Raw genomic sequence first — 26,895 nt, 5'->3', positions numbered from 1 at the left:
CTATTTCAAATCGCCTGTCTCGATTTATCGCCGAGGTCTCTTGGTGCACTTGCTTGAACTCTATTTCCTGAATATCCAAGTTTTGCCTCTCCAGTGACCAGTTAGTTGGTATTAGCCAACAATCACTGGACAAGCCCTGCATATTTCTCAATTAGAACCTTTCTATCAAACCAAACAGACCAGACGAAACCAATTCGTTGCGGAGCTCGCTGCTCTTGCGTCGTCATCTTCATGGAGCATACTTTTTTGACTATACATAGTGAGTTATCCCTGCCGTGTGAGGATATCACCACAAGTTCCAGATTGCTCTAACATATGTTCAACCAAAAGATTTACATCCGGATGCCAACATCCTTTACGCCTCTGATTCCATCTTTGAAATTCTTGGTTACTCTCCACAGGAGGTGTCTGGCAGGTCCGCCTTCGAATATTTTCACCCAGAGGAGATCCCTTATGCGCGATCCATCCATAGTCGCGGCGTCTTGCTGGACAAGGCTGCTGTTCTGCACTATGCACGTCTTCGCTCTCGCGACGGTCGCTGGGTAAGCACCGAATGCGTCTTTTCTATCGTTCACGACGTTCTTTTTGCCTGTATCAGTATTTATCGATGTGATGTTAAAAGCGAGAGTACGTTTATACCCCGGGTAGTCTCCTATGAAGGCACCTCTGATTTGTTATATCATGTTTTCGTTGCTAATTCGAAGCAGGACGTGCCTTGGCAGCGCCCCAGGTCCGACGTCTCTTCTCTCGCTCTCCTCGAGACCCACGATACCACATGTTGGAACATCTGTCCTCCAAGTTCAGGTTGCCGCCTGTGGAGCGCGAGCCTCGAGCCGCTCTTATCTTGAACCGTTTTACCAGAACATTGACTGTGATGTTTGCAACGGATTCTATTGCTTCTATTCTCGGGATTCCGGCCGATCAAGTTCAGCACAAAAGCTTCTACGAGTGTATTCGAGAAAGCTGCCTCGATGATGCTGTCAGATGTCTTGAGAGTGCCAAGGCCAACGATTCCATTGCTTACTTGCGCTTCTGGTCGAGAGACCCTCGACGACCAGAAGACTTCGAAGATGAAGAGAGTAACATCGATGGAGAGTCCACTCTTGACGCAACCAATATTGATGGAGTTGCTAGGAGCGAGGAGCCGCCCTACTACTCTAACCAGCATACCAACAGCCCAAGTCCAGATCAGAACAGGTCTGATAGAGGTTCCCTGGCACCTAACCGCCAGCAACGGGCTGAAAGCCGCCGCTCCAGTGATTCCGAAGGAGGGGGCGTGAAACTGGATGGCGCTATGGACCTTGACTCACGTTCCAACTCGAGTTCTTACCAACGTCCTGGAGCCAGCGCTGGTGCTGGTCCTTCTGTCAAGGCGGAGCCTGACGTGGAAATGCAAGATGGTTTCCTTTCTGTTGAGGACACGACATCTGGGGAATCGCGTACCACAAGCTCAAACGCCTTGGGCTCTAACTCTCGTAACTCACAAGCTGGCGGATATCAGACTCCTCCCACCCCTCCATCTCCACAGCCGGTTGGTACTAACACACCACGGGCGAGCAGGGAACGCAGTCGCCCGGCACCACAGCTGGCACCTTCTATTGAACTAGAAGCTGTTGTTTCTTGTACTTCTGATGGCCTTGTCGTTATCATTCGCCGCGCACGACCTCAGATTCCCGATGCCCATAACCCCAACATCCCTTCTACCAACGACCGCGGCGTTTTTGCTGCTCCCTGGGCACAGCAGCCCTTCCAGACTCAGTACTCTCACGAGACTTTCCACAATTTCCAGTCCCCCTTGGCTCCGCAACATATGCCGCTGCGTAGCGGAGTTCAAGCTGCTGGAGGTCCACCCATGGACCAGCTCATGCAGTCCATCAGAGATGTTGCTGTCTTTGCCTGGGCCCTTTGTGGTATCAACGGAAATATAGCTTCATATGGCCATGGTCAACCATCGGGAGAAGCCCAGCCTCCAGACGGTCTACCTATTTGGGATCCCGAAGGAGCTGAATCTTCGTACGAGGGTCCATATAATCAAGCCGCTGAGCGTTGGGCCCGAGAGGCTCAGCGACAGCAACCTTCGTTATATCAACAGGATTCAATCTCGACTGACTTTTCCATGGAAGGCACGGCAGATTATAGCTCGCATGGGAGGGGGTACCAAAACCATACAACCAACGGCCATGGGAATTCTTGGCTCCCACAGCCATCCGCTTACCAGCAAAATCAGAATGCATTTGCGTACAACAATCATCAAAGCCACGGGGTCCAACCGAATTACGCGGACAACTCCGTACAACAGCATCCAGACCATTGGAACAATGGGCAGCACAACGGGCAGCATTGGCCTGGGAATGGACAGGCACCTTCTTCAGCTGAGGAAACCCGTGACCACATCCACAGATGGTATTGATAGCATTTGACATGAGCGTAAAGTCATTTGAATCATCATGTGGAGTCGTGAAGCAGTGACGGGGGAGTTGGTACTGTAGTATGACCACATGATGTGAACGCTGGCGTCTTAATTATTTGGCTAGGGCGTGGCATCTTGGTCTGGAATATCTAGGGTGCTTGTTGTACTGCAAGTAAAGAGTTCTTGTCAAACTTTTTTTTTTTTTTGATATGTTCTCAACAGATAATTGACTAAATGTATCCCAGTTACTAATTGCTATCGAGTGCAAGATGGAGTGCAAGTATTTATCGTGACGGCGATTGTCTGGTATTGAACCGAACTGATGTGACTTACCTGAACTGCCATGATCTTATTGAATCAACTGAGTTCATTGATAGTTACCTATTCAAATAGAATTATCTAGTTCTTAAGCAAGCATCTCATAATAAGTTCATTGTTGACTTCAAAAGCCGACAATGGTAAAATCGACACAATCTTGTATTAAGGGATGGGACTCATACTGGACCTCCACTAACAAATAGTTGAGTGTGCCTGAAGTAGGCATGTACTGTTTAAGATGGGCTCTTCTGATTGGTGGCGTCTAAAAGAAAGCTTGGGCCACGTCTCGTCAAGGGGTTGTTTCCAGAGAGGCGACCGTGGACGTTTCGCAATTATTCGAGATTCAACGTACGTCAGCTTTATACTCAGCAACTTTCGCTTCTTTGAATCCACGATCCGATTCCACTACAACGTGAACCCTCATCTACGACAGTCACGACGACCTTGCGCATACCCCGACACGTTCACTCCCGAAACGAATTTTAACAACGAGCTCATATCATGTCAGCCTCCAGCGCTCGAGGGCACTATGCCAACCCACCTCTGGAGGATGAGGACGACCTGATTGATCCTGATGATGGTAAGCGACCATTCACGATACTCAATAGAACTTCCCTACGTTCTATGAGCTCTTTTACTGTGGAAGCTGTCGGACTCACACTCGCATAGCTGATCTTAATGACTTCGACGACCCCCTTGCGACGAATTCCCGCCAGCCCTTGACAGGCAACATCGGCTCTAGCTCATCATCGCGACCACTGAACGAAGGATACCTGACATCGCGCATCCCTGGCGAAGACCGAAGCGCCCCTCTGAACACAATTGACGAGACCGTATGGGAGACATTGCGTCGCGACCTGCTTGCCGTCTGGGCTAAGCTTAGAGAGGTCCTTTACCCCCGTTACCTCCTAGGTGGCACTATGTTCGACAGCGAGGGAGGCCTTCGCGGCGCCTACTCAAGCATCCGTGGTGCGGGTCTTTCAGGAACAAGAGAGGAGCTCACCGGACTGGCAAGTCGCATGGTCGACGCTGAAGCTTTGCTGCAGAGCAATATGACACCCGGCCTTCGCGACTGGGATCTTTGGGGTCCTCTGATCTTCTGCCTGCTTCTGAGTGTTCTTCTGAGTTTCACTGCTCGTTCTGAACAGCGAGATGCTGTGTTCAGCGGTGTTTTCGCTATGATCTGGCTCGGCGAGGCTGTAGTGACTCTGCAAATCAAGCTGCTAGGTGGAAATATGTATGTCTTCCCACCTTGGTCTAACGTACGTGTTAGTTACTAACTCATTGTGCAGCTCATTTGCTCAGAGCGTCTGTATTATCGGCTACACTCTTTTCCCTCTGGTTCTTGCTGCCATGATGTCTGCCCTGGGTCTCCACTGGATCGCTCGTATCCCAATCTATCTTGTCTTGATCGCTTGGTCTCTGGCCGCTGGTGTTAGCATCTTGGGTGGCAGTGGTGTAGTCAAGAACCGGGTTTTCCTTGCAGTGTATCCTCTTCTCGTCTTCTATCTTGGCCTGGGCTGCCTGTGTTTTATCAGCTAAGTCCAGGCTTCTACCAAGAAAATGACGTGTTAAGAATCGGCTATTACAAAATACGAGGGAGCAGCGGATCAAAACGATTGATTTAGAATCGGTGTAATTGTACCCATGGAAATTTGATAGAATTGTGGGCTGTATTGTGGCGGTCGAGCGTCAGGGAACGATCCTCGGCCATTGACCTAGGTACTTGATGGGAAATCTATATCGATTTTGTCTTCTGGAGTGTTTTGCTTGATAATAAGCTGTCATGCAAGCGGAATGTAGCATGCTGTATCTGATATCCGTATTGGGTGTCTAACTTAATGCATGCGTGAGAGCCGCGTTTACCAATCATGCTACGGGTACCAAACTATCTACGAGACACGCATTTCCGGCTGCAAACTAAAACATATGAGAGTCAGACTCACAATTGCATATGCCACCCTGGATCGTCTCCGTCCTCCCCGATGATTGAAAACCAGGATTTGGAAAATCAAGGCAGGCTAGAACCCCTGCTGTGACCATGAACCGGCGGGTTTGGTCCCATGATTCTGGTACCCAACCTCGGCGGAACAAATGACCTTGTCGAGTCAAATCTGAATAAAGGGTTTCGATAGACCGCCTGTGACCATTTCAATAAACCTTTCTAATTTACAAACGACCTCTGTATCTTATTAATATCATTAGCGCCCATCAATTATGACGTTCAATCTCTGCACTTCTGCTACCCCTCCCTGTCGCTGGTGTAAACGTGGGCGGTGAATACCCAAGCACAAGGTGTAGGTTAGTTTTAGTTATTTCGACGTTGGCGACTCTGCATATATTTGATTGGTTCCACTTACTGAACCGCCGGCTTCTAGCATCGACAAAAGACCCAACTCAGACAACCTGCGCCCAGCCCGATCCCGAGTACAGCGCATAGATCTGTCGAGTAGCACCTACGACCGATAAGAGTTTTGTTTCTTGTCTAGTTTCTAATAGCTTTCGGGTCCATAATTGGAAGTCTTTTCTTATTACCTTCTCATATCCAGCAATAGTTCAACTCTATCCTACCGTCATCACACCGAGCCGCCGCACGCCATGGCCGACGACGCTCCCGACGCCAGTCCCAAGAACGAACCCCTCAACGTCGAGACAAAGGAGGACGCAGAGACACGCGCCACACGTCGCGAACTTAAGCAGTCTTCTATCTCTGATCCCCCAACGTCTGGTGCCGAAGATGCTGCCAACACCTCGGATGCGCCCGATAAGGATATGAAGGAGCAGATCACTTCACCTAAGAAGAAGCGAGCACATGATCAACTAGAAGGAAGCAAGGAGGCAGAAGAGAATGATACGAATAGCATAGCTTCTTCCGATTCGGCTAAAGACAGATCTTTAAGACTGGAGCCCGAGAAGAAGCGACATCGCGACGAGGATACAGAGGCTGTATGTTTACTAGATCACTACCATAGGGGGCACAAGATCTTGACTAACTCTGCCATAGCCTTCGACAGCTACTTCCAACCAAGAAGCGGCCAAAGACACCGAGGCGGGCACGTCACCTACGAAAAAGTCTCAAACACAAACATCTGCTAGCGCTTTTGCGGCATCTGGATTTGGCAAGCTATCCTCTGGAACATCGCCTTTTGCTTCCCTCGGTGGCTCCCAGGGGTCCAGTCCTTTTGGTTCAGCCATCGCCGGCAAGCCCTCGCTGAGCTCATTTGCTTCTCCGTCCGCTTCCCCAGCTGCGCAGCCGGCAGCAGCGCCCAAGCTGACATTTGGTGGCTCCGGCGGAGCCTCACCTTTTGCTGGCCTTTCGTCTGGGACTAACGGAAGCCCTTTCGGTGGAAGCACTTTTGGGTCAGCTCTCGGGGCTGGCAAACCTCTCTCGAGCTTCGCCGCACCCGGAGCAGAGGCGTCTAAGAGCGAGAAGCCTGCGAAACCCTTTGGAGCTCCCGATAGTGACGTGGAGGAGGAAGGGGACGATGAAGATGATGAGAGGGAGGAGAGCGAACAGCCTGCCGAGGCCGAGCGGGCCGCTTCCCCTGAGAAGGAATCTGACGAAAAGAAGAAGCTTAAGCTACAGAAAAGTAAAGGAGCAATTTGCCAATTTGTCAAATGAATGCTAACACTTTATAGTTGAGGTCAATGATGGCGAAGCTGGAGAAGCAACAATTGTATCCGTGAGAGCCAAGATGTTCTATCATGACAAGGAAGCCGGCTGGAAAGAACGAGGTGCAGGTATGCTGAAGATCAACGTGCCTGTAGCCTGTGTCGAGTACGACGACAATGGCGCTGTTATACCCGGATCATTTGACGCTTCAGCTCTTGAAGAGGACGAGGAGGCAGCAGGGGGAACTCAAGGACATAAGGTTGCCCGTCTCATCATGCGCCAGGATCAGACTCATCGAGTCATTCTCAACACAGCACTAGTCGCTGCTATGAAATTCCAAGAAAAAGCTTCATTGAAGTCCGTGGGCATTCTCTTCACGGCTTTTGAAGGTGAAGAGTCTAAGCCTGTGAGCATCACTATGCGGGTAAGTGGTGATATCCTTGACTTCAAGTTCCTAGTTTGGACTAACAAATTTTACGTAGATGTCAGCCGCGAATGCTAAGACATTCATGAATGAAATTGGCAGCATCCAAAAGGAGCTCCAAGACAGTTAGATGGTGGTGAGGTGCGCTTAGAGCTGTTACACACCAGACATAGGTGACGAATGCCACCAAGATGGCGGAATTATATACGTGAATCTGGCATGGTGCATAGGCTTTCTAGCCACGCCAGTTACTGATTCCAGAATGGGTCAGCAGAGCGGCGGCGGGAAACATATGATGCCATGCCCAGCTTGGAATGGGCATGCCGTGTTGAGGCACTCGTGCAAGTCCAATGGTTTTCTGGTTCGGACGGTATCATAAAATTCTGTCTACGTACTACATTTGGGAATCATTACTGGACCTTGGGAAAGGTTAGGAAGCCTTTTGTACAAGAACTGGACATTCTTGGTGGCGGAAGGAGATGAATCACAGCCGTGTGCTGGTCATGCAGTCACATTCATGCAAACAAACTTACTTAAATCAAATAAATCACTCAGGAATAGTCGTATCACGAAGTGTTGGTTTCTATGTTATTCATGAAAACATACTTGGATTCTCTAATTGTATGCACGTGATGTGGCATCAATTTCGCGACTCCTGAATGAATGACGTCGTTACTTTCGCGCGAGATTTCGCGGGTCGTATCGACTCCAATTAACTTCCATATAAACCCTCGACGGTGGTAATGACGTGAAAATGCCCAACGAAACTTCAGAACGAGACGCGAATGCTTCTGATGCTGGCGTTAAACTATTAACGTCATCTTCATCACATCAGGGAAAACGCAAGAGGGATGTTCAAGATGATTCTGCAGCTGGGAGCCCAGCTTCGAGTCAATCGAGCAACTCGAAACCCAGAAGAGCTGGCAAGGGAGGAAAAGGGCGACCAAGTCTTCAGAAGGAAGCCAGCAGCGTCGTGGTACCCTGCGTTGTAGAGTGGCCAGAGGAGTTCAAGCAAATTGAACGAACCCATCGGGCTCTGAACCTTGTTTACACGTTCTGCACAACTCGAAAACACCTTGCCACAACATTTGACACGGTAAAATCTGCCGTCGAAGCCCATATCAAGAGAGAGTTGCTGGTCGAGGAGATTGCTTCAATGGTAGCGATCCGCCCCGAGGGTATCTATTTTGCATATGTCGACGAGACTATGCTGCAACTGGACGTCAAAGGAACCGAAAGAGATGAAGTTTTCAGGACTGGAAAGTCGTACCGATCTCAAGCACCTGCACACGATGCTTCGGTAGGTGGGTACACTGGCCTGGATAGTCTTGACAAACACCATGATCGAGACCTTGAACCTTCAGGGCGGGAGGTGCTCTTTCTTGAGTTTATAGATGGAGATCTCAAAAGGCAAGTCCAGGGAAAAGGAGGCGAACCGACGAAGCCGAACAGAAAGCTCCGGGACGAACAGTTGAAAATGCCTGTTTATAGCCAAAAGCAAATGACAAATCTCATTGAGAGACGAAACCAAAAATTCAACAACGCCATCAGTATCTATCTCAACAAATGCATAGAAGGAGGACTCGACCCCCTTGAGACACTGAAAGAACAGACAAAGGCATGCACTCCGATGCCATCCGCCCAAGAAGAATTCCCCCCAGAAGTGGCGGCCGAATCGATACCAGAAAGTATCCCAAAGGAACGAAAGACGGTCCCAGAAATTGTACAAGAACTCAAAGATAGTCCTTGGTACACTGGCCAAATTGTTCCTGATGGACATCGAGTTTTCGAACAACAAGAGCCTGTATATGGAGACCTCAATTTTCTACTAAGCCAAGATCTAGTCAACGCTCTATACAACGCCAAAGGAATCACTCAGTTCTATGCGCATCAGTCAGAAGCCCTTAACAGTTTACATGATGGAAAACATGTTGTCGTGTCAACATCAACGAGCTCCGGCAAGAGTTTGATTTACCAACTCCCTGTTATCCGTGCTCTAGAAGAAGACTACAATTCGAGGGCCATGTACATCTTTCCTACCAAAGCATTGGCACAAGACCAGAAGAGGAGCCTGAAAGACATGATGGGTTATATGCCCGGTCTGGAGGAGACGATGATTGAGACCTTTGATGGCGATACCCCAATGACCGAGCGTAATGAGATCCGCGAGCAAGCAAGAATCATCTTTACTAATCCAGATATGCTTCACATCACCATACTACCACAAGAAGAGCGGTGGAGGTCATACCTGAAGAACCTGAAATATGTTGTTGGTACGTACTTTGGCAAACTGTTTCACCTGATCGGATACTTACTGCTGCAAGTGGACGAACTGCACTACTATAATGGTCAAATGGGCTCCCACATGTCATTCATTATGCGGAGATTACGAAGAATATGCGCCGCCGTAGGCAATCGGCGTGTCAAGTTTATATCGTGCTCTGCCACAGTCGCCAACCCTGAGCAACATTTCCGAACTATTTTTGGCATCGAGAATGTTCAGTTAATAGATTATGACGGTTCTCCATCAGGACGCAAGGAATTCCTCTGCTGGAATACCCCTTACAAGGACCCTGGCGACCCTGCGTCTGGTCGAGGCAGTACAAAGTTCGAGTGTGCGCGCTTATTCTGTGCGTTGATGCTAAGAGGCGTTAGGATCATCGCATTCTGTAGAGTCAGAGCGCAATGCGAGCTGCTTGTCAGCACAATCAAACAGGAGCTGGAGAATCTTGGTCGACCAGAATGCACCAATCTAGTGATGGGATATCGCGGCGGCTATACAGCACAAGATCGAAGAAGAATCGAGACTGAGATGTTTCAGGGTCAGCTCCTCGGAATTGTGGCGACGACTGCATTAGAGCTGGGAATTGACATTGGCTCCCTCGACTGTGTCATGACCTGGGGATTTCCTTACACGATCGCTAATTTGCGCCAGCAAAGCGGCCGTGCTGGCCGTCGCAACAAGGATTCACTTTCAATACTGGTTGGCGATGGGTTTGCTACAGACCAGCATTACATGCAGAACCCGGACGAGTTATTCACGAAGCCAAATTGCGAGTTGCAAGTGGACTTGGAGAACATGCTGGTACGTGAAGGGCATATCCAATGTGCGGCTTATGAAATGCCTATTCGTCCAAGAGAGGATGCGAAATACTTTGGCAAGGACCTGCCGAAGATTTGCGTGGAACGTCTCATCAGAGACGACATGGGATTCTTCCATTGCCACGATAGGTTCCGACCCATCCCTGCAAAGTATGTTGCTATTCGAGACACAGAAGATGACCATTTCGCCATTGTCGATATCACCAACGGCCGCAACATCGTGTTGGAAGAACTGGAGGCCTCCAGAGCAACTTTCACTCTTTATGACGGAGCCATATTTCTTCACCAGGGTAATCCATACCTTGTACGGGACTTCCAGCCTGACAAAGGGATGGCCAGGGTGGAAAGAGTTAAAGTGGAATGGACAACTGTTCAACGCGACTATACCGATATTGATCCTACCGAGACAGAAGCTATTCGCACGATTTCAGATTCCCGGTCGCATGCTTACTATGGAACAATCAAGATACAACAAAACGTTTTCGGTTTCTGGAAGGTTGACAAGAAAAACAGAGTGCTGGATGCAGTACAAGTGGACAATCCGCCAGTAATTCGATTCAGCAAGGGAATGTGGCTCGATGTGCCTAAGAAGGCGATGGCTATTCTTCAGGAGCGTCGACTTCACATTGCGGCCGCGATACATGCTGCTGAGCATGCTATCATGAGCTTACTGCCCGCCTTTGTTATTAGCATGCCTGGTGATGTAAGGACAGAGTGTAAGACGGCAGTAAAAGAGTTTGCGAAACAAGAATCCCAACGGAAACGTCCAGCACGGTTGACGTTCTACGATGCCAAAGGCGGCGCAGGAGGCTCAGGTATCAGTACAAAAGCATTCGACCATGTGGATCAGCTACTGCGAGATGCACTGAAACGAGTCGAAAACTGCCGTTGCGAACGAGGCTGCGTGGAATGCGTGGCATCAGAGCAGTGCAAGCAGGCAAACGAAGTGATGAGCAAGACCGGAAGTCAAGTGATTCTCAAGATTCTGTTGAACGTTGAAGTGGACATGGATTCACTGCCGATGGGGCCAGAGCTGAACATTCCTATGGGCACTGAAACAGTTGTGCTCGCGGAACCAGTTCCATACCGGGCCAAAGAGGCAGCTTTCGAAAAAGGGACCAACAGCAATGCGTCTGTGTTGGAAGAGCCCGGGGATGGCGCTAAGCCTGGGGATTCTGGAACAGCAGATGATGGCGGAGGATTTGAGCATTGGCTTGCAGATTCGATATGAAGTCAGACAGGGCGTCAAGGGGGTGTAGGTAGACGGGAAACCGGCACAAGGGGCCACAAAGCAAGATGCCCCTGTCCGGCTGATGGATAAGCTTCAACTATAAAGTCTACGCTGTCATTTGGTGTTCTAGGGTTGGCTAGACGAAATGGGTCTAGAACTACCTAAGGGGAAATATTGGGTGAAGATAATGAATTAAGCGTAAAAAAAAGGATTTCCAGCCACCAGTGGATTGAGCAAGGAGGTGGATGGGTATCATCAACACCAGAATAGAGTAATGAATAACAATAATTAAGAATAACTCTTCATATATTGCGCTCTGTACAGCATAATGCACAATGATGTATTCAACTTGGGTATTTATCCCGTTGTTTAGGCAGTACTGTAATATTCTGTAGTCGTGGTTGGGATCCTAGAGGCACACAGCATCAGTGACGTAGCTAAGCTAAGGCATGTAGGGCGGAGATCAAGGAACCGCCAAGCAATCTCCGCCAAAAATTAACGGTTGGGCCCGGCTTGGCCATGCTAAAATCGAGACCGTCACCGAAACTTGGCAGGGCTCAGACTCTGAGTGACCGCATCTTCATCATGCTGGAGCTGTCTCATTGGCTGATGCTCTTACAAGGGGTCTTCTTGTTTACTGGGAGCACAGATATGGACGAGACCCTGTTAGCTTGATTTTCAGGAGGGTGAAACATGGAAACTGATACTGAATAAAGTCTGCTGGCATCACCTTGAGCTGGCATGGCAAGTGCTACCAACTGGCTGGTTCCTTCTCTCTCATATATCAATCCATCCAGGATTCTTCCCCTTGGCTCCCTCCGCGCTTTGTCTTCCCCCTTTGGACCTTGACCACAACAACACAAGGACAAGCACAAGTGCAACTTCGGCATTTGAACCGGTCTAGACCTGGTCTTTTGACTCAACTAACTCGACGCTCCCGAAATTCGTAACTACAAAAAGGTCGCCAACATGCCTCGAGACCATCGTCGAGAACGCTCCTCTTCACGCTCCCACCACCCTCGCCATCGCTCCCGCTCACATAATTCTCCCGACATGCGCCAAGTCTCCTCTGACGGCCGCACACTTCCCGTCCCAAATACGTACAGCGAAAAGAGAGGCGACAGAGGTCGAAACGGAAACGGAAACGGCAAAATGTCTCGATATATCAAACCCGCAGGAGAGAGTGGTCGCAGTGGATTCCACCCTATTCACTTTTCCAAGATTTCGTTCAGATCTACGAGTCGAGCCAGTCTGCTATGCAACTTTTTATGGCCTTTCGTTCCTGCTGCCATTGCCGTTCGCTGTACGTCTCAAATAATATGAAGATAGCGATTATGGATTGCTTACATGTATTAGATGCTATGCCCGATAACCATGTCACCATCTTCGCGTTGGCCTATATCGCCATGATCCCATGTGCCAACCTCATTGGTTTCGCCGGTCAAGAGCTTTCGCGGAAGCTGCCTCATGTTTGGGGCGTTCTCATCGAGATCACGTACATCTACCCAAAAAGCCAACTTTCAGGATATGTTGACTAATTTTGCTCAGGATTGGTTCTATTGTCGAAATTATCCTCTTTATGGTGCTCCTCTCCAAAAACATGTACTACGTTATCAAGGCTGCTATTCTCGGTTCGATTCTTGCTACCATGCTCCTGTGCTTGGGCTGTTGCTTCTTCGTCGGTGGCATGCTGGAAGACGAACAGGTTTTCAGTGAGGCTATCAGTGAGGCCGGAAGCGGCTTGCTATTGACTGCGTGAGTTTTGTTCGACCTAACTTGTGAAACGATAGCATCTGACCAGTATTAGTGGCGTTGTTCTAGCTCTTCCTACTGTTTTCGAGTATGGTGTAGGAAACGGCGAGACGCTCACCTCCCAGAGTCTCGAACACAAGACCCTTCAGATTTCGCGAATCGTCTCTATTCTTCTCATAATCGCCTACTTGGTCTACGTCTTTTTCCAAGCCCGAACCCACCATGGTATCTACGACGCTGTATTTGAACAGGATGAGCACAACGATCGTGACAAGCACAAGGACCAGGCCAAGGCCAAGTTAACCTTGACCGAATGCATAATTGCTTTGGTGATTTCTGTCGGCCTTGTTGCTTGGACTGCAGTTATCCTTGTCATGCAAATCGAGTATGTTATTGAACGAGGACATGTCAGCGACGCGTTCATGGGCCTCATCCTTGTTCCTTTGGTCGAAAAGCTTGCTGAGCATCTGACTGCTATCGATGAGGCTTGGGACAATCAGATCAACTTGGCCATGTCCCACGTCCTCGGTGCTACGCTTCAAACCGCCCTCTTCAACGCCCCGCTCACTGTCATCGTCAGTTGGGGCCTCCACAAGACCCTTGATCTCAACTTTGCCGTCTTCGACCTTGTTATGCTTATTCTCGCCATCCTCACTGTCGGACGATTTCTCCAAGACCAAAAGAGCAACTACCTTGAAGGGTTTCTGCTCATCATTCTTTATGTTGCTATCGCTGTTGCCGCATTCTACTACCCCGACCCTGCTCACCATGGAGCCGGAGGAGAAAGCAGTGAAGGCAGCTCTGAGGGCGGACATTAATCAAAATAAACCATCTCGATTTGAGTTCTGGAACCAAAGAAAGGAATGCGGTTGCATTATTTACGACCTAATGATCAAGTAAATCCTATGTTCGATATTATTTGGGGGAAGGTGTGGTTGGGTAGGGCCACAGGAAATTGAAAGCATATATAGCATGGTGTTTGTTTCTTTGTACGTTAGTTGTAGTCGTGAAGCTGCATAGCCTTAAAAGCCTATCAAAACTATTTATCCTAAATACGCCCTTGAAAACGCCTTCCTGTAATCCACTTGATAAACACATGCATTCAAATCATTAATTTTACTTCGTTCCGTCTCTTAAAAGAACACAAAATCATCGGCTTTGAAGCCTAAAGCCGTAAATGTCGCCTCGACAGATTTGACCATTGGTGGAGGTCCGCACACGAGCACCAACTCATCGCCCTCGCCGCTTGCTTTGGGTAGAACCATCTGCTCAGGGGTCAACGCTTGGTTAACAAAACCCTTGACGCCATTCCAGACAGGCGGTGGGTCGGACAGAGCATTGACGATACGGCACTTTGAAGGATTGGCTGCCTCAAGACTGTCAAGCTCCTCCTTGCAGAGGATATCCTGCACACTGCGGTTTCCGTTAAAGACAATACAGGGTGTTGTGTCATCGGGGTCTTGCATTACGGCACGAAGCACCTGACGGATAGGCGTGATGCCAGAGCCTCCGCAGACCATAATGAAGCGACGGACACGGCGCTCTCTATCATTGATGGTACAGCGACCATTACCTTGGTAGACAAACTTGCCCACAGGACCCTTGAAGTCAACCCAATGGCCAATAGGAATTGAGTCTAGAGCCTGCGTCATGACACCGCCCTTGCGTTCAGGTGTATCGTAGTAGATTTTAATGAGGATCTCCAAGAGGCCGCAGTCTGACCCATCAGAGTAGGGTGTATATGAGCGGATGATGGCTTCTCTTGTAGCAGGATCGCGTAGACGCATCATAAGATGTTGACCGGTAGGGAGACCAATCTTCTGGTTTTCATGGTCAAGCTTGAAAGTGAAAATCTTCGTGTCAGGTGAGATGGATGTCTTCTTGCATAAGATGGCTTTGCTCCAGGTCTTGGCTTGTAGGAAGGTCTCTCGGGTTGTATTGTCGGTTGCTGTGGCTGCGTCGCCACTGAGTATGGCTCGGGACTCCTTGTCGAGAGTGCCGATGTGGTAGGTTCGTAGCATGGCCTTTGCATTTTCGCTGTCTGGATATGAAATGTCAGTAAATAGTCTTCTGTGGACTTATTGAGTGTATACTCACGAATAGCCATAAACTCTTCAGTGGCATCTTGGCCAGCTGCACCGAAAATGGATGCTGCGCCACCAGGATGACCCGAGAGATAAGGAGTACCGTCATAAACTTCGCCATGAATAACAAACCAAGGCTCGTCTTCACCTTCGTGAGCTTTGAGCTCTTGGATGTTAATCTGACGGTCAACTCGGGGGTTTGTCAAACAGATCTGTTTCTCAGGCTCCTTGATGACAACTTGCTGTGTTTCACCAGGTGCAGCCTCACCCCAGTAACCATTGGTGAGGTTTCCACCGGCCTCCTTGACACGTTCCATCCAGCCTTTGATCTTGAGAGTAGCATGTGTAGGGTGCTCGAAGCGAAGTGCGTCGTCTTCCTTATGAATCACGATACGGAACCAGGGGTTGTTCATCATTCCTAGAACGCTCCAATACATGTCTCTGGGCTGGATGTTCATGGACTCATCCATGGCGCGCATCATGATGTCGTCTGCATCTTTCAGCTCATTCATGGGGATGTCAAGATCCCAAAGGCACCAGCAGAAGCATGTTTCACGCCACCACATGTCGACTCGTCCACCATAGAGCGTATCACCTTCAGGTGCGTTGCGATAATCATCTTCATGGTACCGGATGTTCGCGAGTCTCCATGTCTTCCCCTTGTCAAGGGTAATCTCGACTCTAGTGATACGTCTTCCACCACCACCGTAGGCGTATCCTCGTACCTTGTATTTGTCTGGCGCGTTTGCGTGAAGAACTCTTTCTTGATGGGCAGGGTAACATATGGCGCTATTGGTGCTGAGATCGTAGATGGCGTATTTCTCGTCCTTCCAGACTTCGGGTAAATCTGCGCTCTCTTCGGGAGAGACCATAGTTGGCAGCACACGATTGTCGTAGATGTGGTACCAATTATCGCTAGGTTCTTGGGTGATTGTAATCTTCTTAAGCCACTTGACGCTTCGGCCACCAATCTGCCCAGGGATAACAAGACGAACAGGTTTGCCGTGATCTGGGTGTAACGTCTTTCCATTCATCTTGTGCGCCACCATGACGCCTCTGTTGGGATCCATGCACCAGTTGAGCTTGATAGAAGTTCCATAGTAGCCATTGGGTAGCTTGTCTGCTCCCTCGAAGCAAACGTATCTGGCACCACGCTTGGGCTTTGCAGCAGCAAGTAAATCGCCAATAGCCACACCAGTCCAAAGAGCGGTCGATAAGCCTGCGGCGCCCCAGGAGAACCCTTTGGTCTTTCGGACGATGTTCTGCTCTTTGCGACGGTTTCCAGCACATACAAATGTTACCGGATAAGTCAATTGCTGGTAGTCGTTGATGAGATCCCGTACAGTCATCTTGATTGGGTTTTCGACAAGGCCTCCGACTTCAAATTCCCAATCGAGAATCTCGTCATCTTCACATCGGGGAACATGGCCATGGTTCCGCACATAGTGAAGGTTCTCGCTAGTCAGGAAGCCTTCGTCGTACAAGTCGTTCAGGGGTGGCTCGACGTTGAAGGGGTGGACTCCGGTGAGACGGATCAGACGGGAATCTCTTTCGACGAAATTGTCAGGAGTTTTTATATCTTCCTTTAGGACAGACTTTGGTAAGGACTTTGGGGGAAGGGGATAGGGCTTGAATTCATCAAGGGTTGTGTGATCAGCCGATGAGATGCTTTGTAGATCGTGGAAACTGCCTATCCGAGATGGCTTCGCCGTGCTCGGAGGTGATGGAGGAAGGCTGTGATCATTTTGCGGAATGATAGTTGTGGTGATTGTTGAGCCTTCCATGGCGATTGAAGGTCTGCTTGTTGTGAATAGCTTCGAATGAGAAGTCACACAACTGAGAGGATTGATATTGATATCGATATTACTGTTTCAACGGGAATTTGAACACCAAGTAGGTGGCAGAAGTCTGCATAATAACTCTTATCTTGGGTGATCTGACATTATGTGGCAGCCGTTTGTCCGTTCCTTGGCCCTAGGAGGGCCCCTGATAGTATCCATTGGGTCTGCTGAGGCTTCGCTCATGATATCGTGTTTGCCGGTTTGTAGCGAGGAGATGCAAGTTGCAATTAAGTGGATGCATGTGGTCTGGTCTGATCCGCGGAGGTTGAAGGTTTATCGTTATCAGGAGATGAAGACGGATGGCGAATCACGTTTGTTGCTTTGTGATTATCGCCGGAGATGTATCAACCAGCCAACTTGGGGCCCACCTTGCAACTGGCCTGATAAGTGATACTGATAGCAAGATTCATGTCTATCTTAACCCCGGCTTGTTCAAGTCTTGTGTCTTCAATGATCAATGCTTTGGCCGGAGATGGTTGAACATGGAAGGATGATCATCGTATCGTTGGACGGGAATTGGTCATGATCGTATGTACTGTGGTCAGTTAGTACGCATACGTGGGCAAGAGAAAGAAAAGTTGGCAATTCTAAGACCGCAAGCTATTTATACCAAGAATAGACCTTCTTGACAAGGGGTCTATCGAATTTATTAGAGAAGTACTACCATTTAGGTATGTTAACGATGCCAATTTGATACTGTAGACAGTAGGAATGCCCCTAGGTAAGTTAGTATGGAGGCAGTCTGTACAGTTGAATTTACTATTCCTATCAGTGATGAAGCCAGGTACTCACTCAAGGAAGGTTTTGAAAAATGTTCCATAGAAGGTTGTAATATTTCGCTGGAAGAGTCTCATTTGTTAGAGTTAGGTATGGTCTGGTTTCATGTTTCATAGCAGTGTAGGTCACCTATCAGAGCTCACGCACTGGACCACCCTGTTAGAGTAGGTTGAGCCACCACAAAATAGCAGGCACAGGAACCCCACTCTACACTCTGAGGCAAGGCTCTGGTCTGTCGGTACCTTAACCTCCGACCACTACGCAGTGCAGTCACTTTTAGGGATACCTTACCTCACCTTAGCCTTAGCACTGCCAAACCTCAAAGTCAGGTAAAGGCAAAAACTCGACACATTGACAACGACGACCAACCGGCTCTGTCCCCTCGCACTTCCTCCGTCCTGGCTTGACGGAATCACCCATGTCGGCTCTTTTGCCTTTCATACAGCATCGATTCCTAGGGAAACATATCCCTTAGCAGGCCGCCTGCGCCGAATGCAGCGCCGCCTCCACCCACTTCATATCATAATCCAGATTTAGAACATCAACCCAAGTCGCGAACCGCCCCCCATTACGTCGTGTCCCGCCATGGATCGCGCAAGAAAGCGTACGATCTCTTCGTCTCTCTTCTTTTTATGCACAGCAGCTTACCATCTTTCTAGGCGAACTGCGCACGTTGAACGAAAAGGCATGGGATGGCGAAACTGGTATGAATCATCTCTACACCTACCCCACCACTCCCTCCCCCGCCCTCGTCAGTTAACATAAACAATCACAGACTTGTTCCCGGTTGCGAAGAGTCTCGATTCGTCACTCAAAAAGAATACTGCTTTCATCAAACGACTACGAACTGCTGTCACTGCTGCAACCCTCAGCACCTTCCTCCAGGAAATTCGAACCTTGAGCTTGCACAAGTACCTTTCCGAGATCATATCTGCCTGTTATGAAGGGCTTTGTAGACTCAAGTCTCCCGGCGAAATCGAAGCTGGCGTCGAGATCGTCAGTGCGCTCCATCAGCGATTTGGGCCTAGCGAATTTACGGAATATCTGGCATGGCTGCTTGGGAAGGGCATGGCGACCCCTGATAAGGGTATTCTCAAGTCTCTGGCACCCGAGGTTCGCGAAAAGGAGGAGAAGGAGCGCATTACACGACAGCGCGCATTACTGCGTGTTGTAACAGAGCTGTGGCTTGTAGGAGTCATCAGGACACTCGACGATGTTAGCAAGCCCGACGACGCTATGAAAGGCGCTGCGGGCAAGACTCCCGAATTGAAAACCAGGACAAACAAGGGCACCGGCGCAGAGCCTTTCCCTCTCGAAGTGCTAAAGGATCTACTCGGATACGATCGCGAACATGCAAACCTCCCGCTTCTCGTTATTTTTGTCAAGTCATTCAGCTGGGACATTCTGGGCGTGAAGCCGACGGGAGCCGATGGCCGCAAGACGGTAGAGGAAGATGGTACAACAGAAGGACACGACGCCGAGCATGGTGATGGTGGCGAGAATGAAACATCCGCGGACGAAGACCAGCCCTTTACCGAACCCGAAATGCGCGAGCGATTCAGAAGTATCTTGAAAAAGTATTTCGACGATGTTAAAGGACATATTACTCGAGACCAGAAGTCGATACAGTCGCAGGCCCGGCGCAACGCTGAGGCCTATGTCAAATCTGGTGAGGTTTTCGAAGATCGCCAGTCGAATTATGAGAAGCAGGTTAAGGCTCAGGAACGCCTAGTATCTAACGCCCAAGTGGTCGCGGATGCTATTGGGGCCGAAATGCCCGATTTGAAAGATTCAGACGATTCATTTGCAGCCTCCAACGGTTCCATCGGTCTTGTAAAGACGGGGGATTACCTTCGCTCTATGGGAGACGGTGCAGGAATCTGGGAGGACGAAGACGAGCGTCGCTTCTACGAAAACCTAGTCGATCTAAAAGGCAAAGTACCAGCTATTTTGCTGGAGGATGGTAAAAAGAAAAAGATAGACACAGACGAACAGGTGGGCAAGAAGCAGGACCCGGCTGAAGTATCCGAAACCACCAAGACTGCTGAAAATGCCGATGATCAGTCTACATCCATTGCAAATCGAACCATTGGAGCGCAGGTGGACGCTCTCCTTGCTCGTCTGCCAGAACTGACAAACAAGGACATTGTCGACCAGACGGCTATCGACTTCTGTTTTCTGAATTCCAAGGCCTCACGCAACCGTCTTGTCAAGGCACTGACCGAAGTTCCAAAAGGCCGAAGCGACTTGTTGCCGTCATGGTCACGACTCGTTGCTACATTGGGACGATACATGCCCGACGTTCCGAAAGGTCTCGTCGACTACCTCGATGCTGAGTTTCGAAGCTTGCAAAGGCGGAAAGAGAAGGACTTTTTGGGACAAGTTCGCTTGAGCAACATTCGCTATCTTGCCGAATTAACAAAATTCGGCATTGTTCCTGAACATGTTGTCTTCCATTGTCTGAAAGTCAGTCTGGATGACTTTTCGCGCATGAACATCGAGATTCTTTGCAACCTTATCGAGAATTGCGGCCGATACCTGCTTCGAAATCCCGAAACGGCCCCGCGTATGATGAGCTTTCTCGAAACCCTTCAACGAAAGAAGTCGGTTCAGCACATCGGACAGCCAGAGCGTATGCTTATCGACAATGCGGTCTATTACGTTGACCCGCCAGAACGTTCGGCTATTGAACAAAAGGAACGTACTCCCATGGAACTCTTCGTTCGCAAATTGATCTATGTTGATATGACCAAGAGAAATTATAGCAAGATCTTGAAGCAGATCCGAAGACTTCATTGGGAGGAAGCAGAGGTGGTTGCTATACTGGAAAAGGTGTTCTCGAAGCCAGGAAAGGTCAAATACGGAAGTGTCCACCTCCTCGGAATCCTGCTGAGCGCGCTCTATCGTTATCATCCCGCTTTTGTGGTCAAGGTCATCGATAACGTGGTTGAATCTATGACCTTTGGTCTTGAGCAGAATGACTACAGATTTTATCAGCGTCGCATCGCTGAAGTGAAGTACCTTGGCGAGCTCTACAACTACCGCATGCTTGAGCACCCGGTCATCTTTGACACCATGTACAAGATCATGACGTTCGGGTATGGCGGACCGCCCGTTCCTGGCAGGTATAGCCCCCTGGATCCTCCCGACGACTTTTTCCGAATTCGTCTCGTCTCCACGATGTTAGAGACATGCGGTATGTTCTTTAACCGTGGAGCAGCGGGCAAGAAGTTGGATTACTTCCTTTCTTTCTTCCAGTACTACATCTTTACCAAGGCGTCCTTACCCATGGATATCGAGTTCCTGGTCCAAGATACCTTTGCTCTTACACGGCCACAATGGAAGCTCGCCTCAGGGCTGGATGAGGCAGTCAAAGCCTTCCAGCTTGCTGTTGCTCAGGACCAAAAGTCTGCGGGTGTTGATAGGCCAGTCGACGTGGACGATGCTACGAGCGACGCATCATCTGACGATGACAATGTGGACAATGACGAGGATGGCGACGAAAATGATGACAGTGCCTCGGAAGAGGAAGAAGCAGAGGATGTGGAGGAGGACTCGGATAGTGAGAGCACCTTTGACGAGGAGGCTATCGTCGTTACCCGACAAGAAGAGGAAGTTGATCCCGAAGACGAAGCTGACTTTGAGCGCGAATACGCCAAGATGATGGCGGAAAGTCTCGAGTCCCGCAAGTTTGAGCGCAAACAGCTTTTCGACGTGCCGCTCCCTGTTCGCTCCAAGGCTCGAGAAACAACTCCCACAGAGGGGGGTGAAGTGGAGGCTCCCCCAGGTCACACTATGGCCTTTTCTTTGTTGACCAAGAAGGGCAACCGCCAACAAGTACAGCTCTTCGTTCCAGCATCGTAATTAATGCTAACATGTACCAGACACGAACCGTTGAACTTCCTTCTGATTCGACATTTGCCATTGCCATGAAAACCCAGCAACAGGCTGAGCGGGAGGAACAGCAGCGCATCAAGAACTTGGTGCTCAACTACGATCTTCAACAGAACGAGGATCAAGATGGTGGTACATACCCTCACTCCCCACGACTTTTTCGAAACACCAATATTCACAGAACAACTCAGGCAACGAAAGACCGGCGACGTTTTATCACAACCGATTAGACAGGTCAGGCAAAGACCGAGGCCAGAGATCTCGCAAACTCCAACTCAGTGATGTCGATTGGTAAACATAAACGATGGGTAAGGCTTTTAACTAGGTGATCCATGATGGCTGAACCAGCCAACGTGTATGATGACGAATCTCACTAAACCCCTGGTTTACACCGATGCCCCGAAGATGTCTCTTCGGTTCCTGCCACACGGCAACAGTGCGTCAATCTGAGCCACGTACCAGGTGGCTAGATGCCATCTACATGGCAGCACGATAGATTGTGAGACTCGCCCTCATAGTGACTCGAGCCGGGCTATTGAGGGATAACTCACAACAAAGAGCGACTCTGTCTTTTGTGGTGGATGCAGGGGTGTGCAAATTGCGTCAGGAGAGCTCGAACGTCAAGGCGACACTCTGCTACTAAATCATGGCGAGGAAGATTAGTTGCCACTGAAAACGCAGCGCCCCAAGCAAATGCTGATATCTCCCTACCCTGGCGCATATTGTATGGGCTTCGAATTGCTGCTCGGAGGCATATACCAACACATAAGAATGCTGATCAGCAGATTTTAAGTCAAGACTGAATCAATGGAATTTGTGCCAAAACTGAATAATTATCTCGTGTCTCTGTTACTTGTTTAGCATAACGCAACCTATGATTCAAGCCATGTATGTTTGTCCTCACATTCCACCTTCAACCTTGCATCGCCAGTGTACAAAGGCTCAACGGGTTGTGTCCAACTAACCACGCAGAGCAGCAGCGTGGTTGATGATAGGGCAGCAAAGTACAGAATTTCAAGCTCAAAGACTTGAGAAACTTCAATGCCATGTTATCGAGACTACAATAGCGGGTCCCAGATTACACTGACAGGTACCTTGGTAGATGGTCGGCACTCTTTGATTGAGGCTTGCCATCGTTGCTTAGCCACTGGGATTTGTTTTGATTGTATATGAGCTCAGACGCCTGGCCATTGTTGTTTTTGCTTTCTAGCGTAATAAAAGAGAGGTCTCGTAGGACAAACTCCCGTTTGTCTCCCTGTTTGTAATCCATTGGAGAGATATAAAACATCGTGTAACCGTGATCCAGCGGACTGTGATGATAGATTCGGCAGTAGCTAGGTACCAAGGTATTTCCAACTGTCGTTGACCGAATGTACCTAAATGGAAGTAATCTTTCTCTTTCTGCTTCTTTTTCTCTTGCTTTGCTACGTCTCGATCCAGTACACCTTCCCCTTATCAAGTTTTGGACAATCTTGACCGAAGATATGAGTCTACCTTCCTTACAGGACCGCGGTTCATATTATTTGTGTCACCCAAGCAATTACCTAAATGATTTCTCTTTTCCATCGTCCCGTTGATCTAGTACTCGTCATATCTAGCGGGTGCCCGCTGGAAGCCCCCGCAAGATACCGTCTCAGGAGACGTCCCGTCCCTTTTCTGAGCACTCTGCCTGGATTAACTGTCTTATCGTCCTCCGATGGCTAGAGAAATACATACTCTCCAGATTCTCGCCGTCGCTCCTAGACGATAGGCAGGTGACTACAGTGTCCGATCATACCAAAGAGTGTTGTTGCGAAACCCAACCATGGCAGTGCTGGACGACTGGCCTCCGGAGAATGTAAGTTGACTTGAAGCAGGCGACCAAATGGATGCAAAAAAGCTTATCTACCTCGGTCAGATTATCTACACCAGCATAATGGGTGTTGTTCTCCTGATGGCATGTCTCGAGTGGTTCTTATGGCTTGCAGCCTTTGTTTACTGCCTCGTCAAGGTCTTTCAAAAGTCAGAACACTGGTCTATCAATGTACTGTGCATTGTCGTCGGAACTGCCTTTGTTCTTCTACGGTAATATTCGTCTTTGTATTCAAAGCGAGCATCGTTAATCTTGATAATAGAGTTATATTCCTTCCAATCATGGTAGTCACACTACCCCTTCCCGATACAATTACAAGACTCTGGCCAGACAAGATGGTGTCATTCCTACAGTGGTTCGCCTTTTGGGCCTTTGCCATCCTCTTGACGGTGCCATGGCTGTTTTGCATTTACCAAGTCGTGACAAACCAACTCGGGCGAACGAAGCGAATAAAGCAGGTTCTAGACGATGTCACGGCGCCCAAAGTCGTCATCGTTATGCCCTGCTATCGGGAAGAGCCAGAAGTCCTCATCAAAGCTATCAACTCAGTTGTCGACTGCGATTACCCTCCGGCATGTATTCATGTTTTTCTATCATTCGACGGAGAAGACGAAGACGACCTATATCTCAACACCATCCGTCAGCTGGGCGTAACGTTGACAAGAGAGTCATATCCTAGAAGTATCGACGTTAAGTACCGATCTGCACGTGTGACTATCTCCCGTTTCCCACACGGAGGGAAGCGTCACTGTCAAAAAGTGACTTTCAAACTTATCGACCGAGTATATGAAGAGTATCTTAAGAGAAACGATAACCTCTTCATCCTTTTTATCGACTCTGACTGCATATTGGACAAAGTATGTTTGCAAAACTTTGTCTACGATATGGAGCTCAGTCCCGGTAATACTAGAGAGATGCTGGCTATGACAGGCGTCATCACCTCGACGACAAAGAGACACAGCATTATCACTCTACTACAGGATATGGAGTATATTCATGGGCAGCTGTTTGAGCGGACAGTTGAGTCCGGTTGTGGCTCTGTTACTTGTTTGCCAGGAGCGCTGACCATGCTGCGCTTTTCGGCTTTCCGAAGAATGGCCAAATACTACTTTGTGGACAAGACAGAACAGTGTGAGGATCTGTTTGACTTCGCCAAATGCCATCTTGGAGAGGACCGCTGGTTGACACATCTCTTCATGATCGGTGCCAAGAAAAGGCACCAGATCCAGATGTGCACATCGGCATTCTGCAAGACAGAGGCTGTCCAGACAACTCGGTCCCTGATTAAGCAGCGGCGCCGATGGTTTCTCGGTTTTATAACGAACGAAGTTTGTATGCTTACCGATTGGCGTTTGTGGAAACGATATCCTATACTTATACTGGTCCGATTCATGCAGAATACTATACGTACAACAGCTCTACTCTTCTTCATCATGGTATTGGCTTTGATGACCACAGTAAAGAAAGTGGATGACCTCCCGGTAGGATTCATGGCCGTCTCTCTTGGCCTCAACTGGATGTTGATGCTCTATTTTGGGGCCAAGCTGCGGCGTTTCAAGATCTGGCTATACCCGCTCATGTTCATTCTCAACCCGTTTTACAACTGGTATTACATGGTGTACGGGATCTTCACAGCAGGGCAGCGAACATGGGGAGGGCCGCGAGCCGATGCTGCAGCAGCGGACAGTCATACAACAGCAAGAGAGGCGGTTGAACAGGCTGAGAAACAAGGAGACGAGTTAAACGTCGTCCCCGAGACTTTCAAGGCGGCACACGAAGCACGTAAGGTTGCCTCGAACCGTGAGTCGACTACAACAAGCGAACACAGTCGGTCAAGAAGCGTGGTACGTCCACCTGACAAGATCGACGGAAAGTTCTCGGCACGTCAAAAAACTGCATTGGGAACGTATGCCCATCCGGACGAGATCGATACAAGCGCTGTGGATGTCGAGAAAGGTAAAGGAGTAGCTGGAGATTTCTTCAGTGATCGCGAGTCGTTGGATAGTATCCCGTCGGTTCGAGATGCCGGCCTGGGGGTTGGTACACCACGACGGATGAAGCTTTTGATGAATGAAGAGAATCTTCGGAAGTATCAACTTGCGCAACGGATGCAGAGTCGAGTTTCTGGAAACGACGACACGACAGGTGCCTACGTCCAAGCAAACGAGCTCCCAGCTTTTCCTCAAGGACAATCGGCAAGCATGAATGACGTTATCTTGGGTGGCATAAGTGCCATTAATGCTGTCGTCAGTGGCCGTCGAAGTGATGGCATTCAGAGATACTCTGAAGGCACAGGATCAGACACTGAACGGTCGAGACACGACAGAAACCTATCCTTTGCTAGTCGTATGGCAAAAGGGAAACCGAGAGGAAGTCGCTAAGACAAGGTAAGCAACACGGGTTGCTGGTGGTTGAAATAGTATTCTATGTTAGCTATGCTCAAATTACCTGTCAAAATAACGGAGGCATTTATTTTATCATCCAGAAGCTCAACTTCTAAGAATGCTGATCTTATGCTCATGCTCTGGGTGCACGAGTTTGGCTTCTGATAGTGTAGTCTCGGCCGCAGTCAGTAAGGAAAATGAAGCTATCTCGACAACATACAGCCCGTGCTTGTCGATCCGACATCATCATGCCCACAGTGACCACAATCTACCCCGCAATTCTGGAGCCGCCGGGGCCATGACAACACATAAAAGCTCGTGGGTTGAACATGAAGATGAAGGAAGGGATGCAAAACGACCTGACCAGGGTCGAGTCAGGTAGTACTCTTGAGCGACTTCGGCGCTACTTGCGTACAGTATTATTGAACATGGATCTGAAGTACTACTGTAATCCACGCATCTCGAGATGGGCATTATACAACGTGCTGTATCATTCTTATATCCGTCAAGATACCGGAGTTTTGAGGCGCCCTTATTATATACAGTACCTAGTTTGGAGATACTGGTAGGACACACGTATTTTGTCGGTGAGCCTGTCGGTCACCTGAAAAAGATTTCTAGTACAAAACAAGCCGGCGGAGTAGAAAATGCATGATATTGGGTGGCTTTTTAACATCTTGGCATGGTTTGTTTTGGCTGTGTCAAGATCATGCAAATCTTGAAGGCTGGGTTGCTCTTAGTCATGGATGCGCGGAGGATTGAGCCCGACTCTAAAGCAGGTTCATCATCTCGAAATTTCTTTTATCTTCAGGAAAGAGACTGAAAAGGAAGAATAAGAAAGACTGCAATATTGTCAATTGTTTGTTTAGCTGTATGTACATGGACCTAGGCTAGGATAGATAGATGGCAAAAATAATGCCATATTGAATGTCCCATTGTGGCAACGCTCTTTATCTCACTAACTTAACTTATCAGAGACGCTAGAGGGGTTTTCTAGCATTGAGTTGCCTCACCTTTGCAATGGAGTGACGGAATACCTAGCGGGGGAGGGGCAACTATTTTTTCTTCTTTCCGTGACCTACAGTACGTGTATTTACGGACTTACCCAGGATACCTATCCTTATAGCCTCGCCTCGTTCAACCTTGACTGGACACGTTCAGGTCAAGGGTATCAACGTTTCGAGGCTGGTTGGTGCCTTGCGTTTTTCCTGTT

The 26,895-nt window shown here is 48.9% G+C and overlaps 7 protein-coding genes across 7 annotated transcripts; 6 read left to right on the top strand and 1 right to left on the bottom strand.

Annotated features, from left to right (window-relative positions):
- Nucleotides 1-231: 231 nt before the first annotated feature.
- Nucleotides 232-2,410, top strand: B0J16DRAFT_314923 (uncharacterized protein; the record flags this gene model as incomplete). Its single annotated transcript, XM_046125219.1, has 3 exons — nt 232-259; nt 331-627; nt 708-2,410. The coding sequence occupies 3 exons, from the start codon at nt 232-234 to the stop codon at nt 2,408-2,410; spliced, it is 2,028 nt and encodes a 675-aa protein (XP_045990253.1).
- A 489-nt stretch (nt 2,411-2,899) lies between these two features.
- Nucleotides 2,900-4,435, top strand: B0J16DRAFT_42257 (uncharacterized protein). The gene is made up of 3 exons (XM_046133835.1): nt 2,900-3,308; nt 3,398-3,965; nt 4,021-4,435. The coding sequence occupies exons 1-3, from the start codon at nt 3,230-3,232 to the stop codon at nt 4,268-4,270; spliced, it is 897 nt and encodes a 298-aa protein (XP_045990252.1). The 5' UTR covers nt 2,900-3,229; the 3' UTR covers nt 4,271-4,435.
- An 891-nt stretch (nt 4,436-5,326) lies between these two features.
- B0J16DRAFT_353078 (uncharacterized protein) lies at nt 5,327-11,098 on the top strand (the record flags this gene model as incomplete). Its single annotated transcript, XM_046129288.1, has 7 exons — nt 5,327-5,674; nt 5,733-6,318; nt 6,368-6,765; nt 6,824-6,825; nt 7,027-7,031; nt 7,539-9,038; nt 9,090-11,098. The coding sequence occupies 7 exons, from the start codon at nt 5,327-5,329 to the stop codon at nt 11,096-11,098; spliced, it is 4,848 nt and encodes a 1,615-aa protein (XP_045990251.1).
- A 700-nt stretch (nt 11,099-11,798) lies between these two features.
- B0J16DRAFT_298177 (Sodium/calcium exchanger protein-domain-containing protein) lies at nt 11,799-13,893 on the top strand. Its single transcript, XM_046124483.1, has 4 exons — nt 11,799-12,401; nt 12,455-12,593; nt 12,647-12,853; nt 12,906-13,893. The coding sequence occupies exons 1-4, from the start codon at nt 12,068-12,070 to the stop codon at nt 13,666-13,668; spliced, it is 1,443 nt and encodes a 480-aa protein (XP_045990250.1). The 5' UTR covers nt 11,799-12,067; the 3' UTR covers nt 13,669-13,893.
- Nucleotides 13,894-13,983: 90 nt separating this feature from the next.
- Nucleotides 13,984-16,718, bottom strand: B0J16DRAFT_258186 (nitrate reductase [NADPH]; the record flags this gene model as incomplete). Its single annotated transcript, XM_046123175.1, has 2 exons — nt 13,984-14,891; nt 14,948-16,718. 2 exons carry the CDS (start codon nt 16,716-16,718, stop codon nt 13,984-13,986), a joined length of 2,679 nt encoding a protein of 892 aa, XP_045990249.1.
- Nucleotides 16,719-18,137: 1,419 nt separating this feature from the next.
- On the top strand, nt 18,138-21,676 carry B0J16DRAFT_379057 (armadillo-type protein; the record flags this gene model as incomplete). Its single annotated transcript, XM_046130967.1, has 4 exons — nt 18,138-18,156; nt 18,212-18,256; nt 18,328-21,389; nt 21,437-21,676. 4 exons carry the CDS (start codon nt 18,138-18,140, stop codon nt 21,674-21,676), a joined length of 3,366 nt encoding a protein of 1,121 aa, XP_045990248.1.
- A 1,574-nt stretch (nt 21,677-23,250) lies between these two features.
- B0J16DRAFT_392401 (nucleotide-diphospho-sugar transferase) lies at nt 23,251-25,845 on the top strand (the record flags this gene model as incomplete). The annotated part of the gene is made up of 5 exons (XM_046132000.1): nt 23,251-23,283; nt 23,344-23,510; nt 23,561-23,714; nt 23,754-24,630; nt 24,715-25,845. The coding sequence occupies 5 exons, from the start codon at nt 23,251-23,253 to the stop codon at nt 25,677-25,679; spliced, it is 2,196 nt and encodes a 731-aa protein (XP_045990247.1). The 3' UTR covers nt 25,680-25,845.
- Between the last annotated feature and the right edge of the window lie 1,050 nt (nt 25,846-26,895).

Source organism: Fusarium flagelliforme (genome assembly GCF_020744385.1).
Source record: "Fusarium flagelliforme strain FIESC 12 MPI-CAGE-AA-0113 chromosome Unknown B0J16scaffold_1, whole genome shotgun sequence".
Taxonomy (NCBI): domain Eukaryota; kingdom Fungi; phylum Ascomycota; class Sordariomycetes; order Hypocreales; family Nectriaceae; genus Fusarium; species Fusarium flagelliforme.
This window is presented reverse-complemented; position numbering and strand designations above follow the sequence as displayed.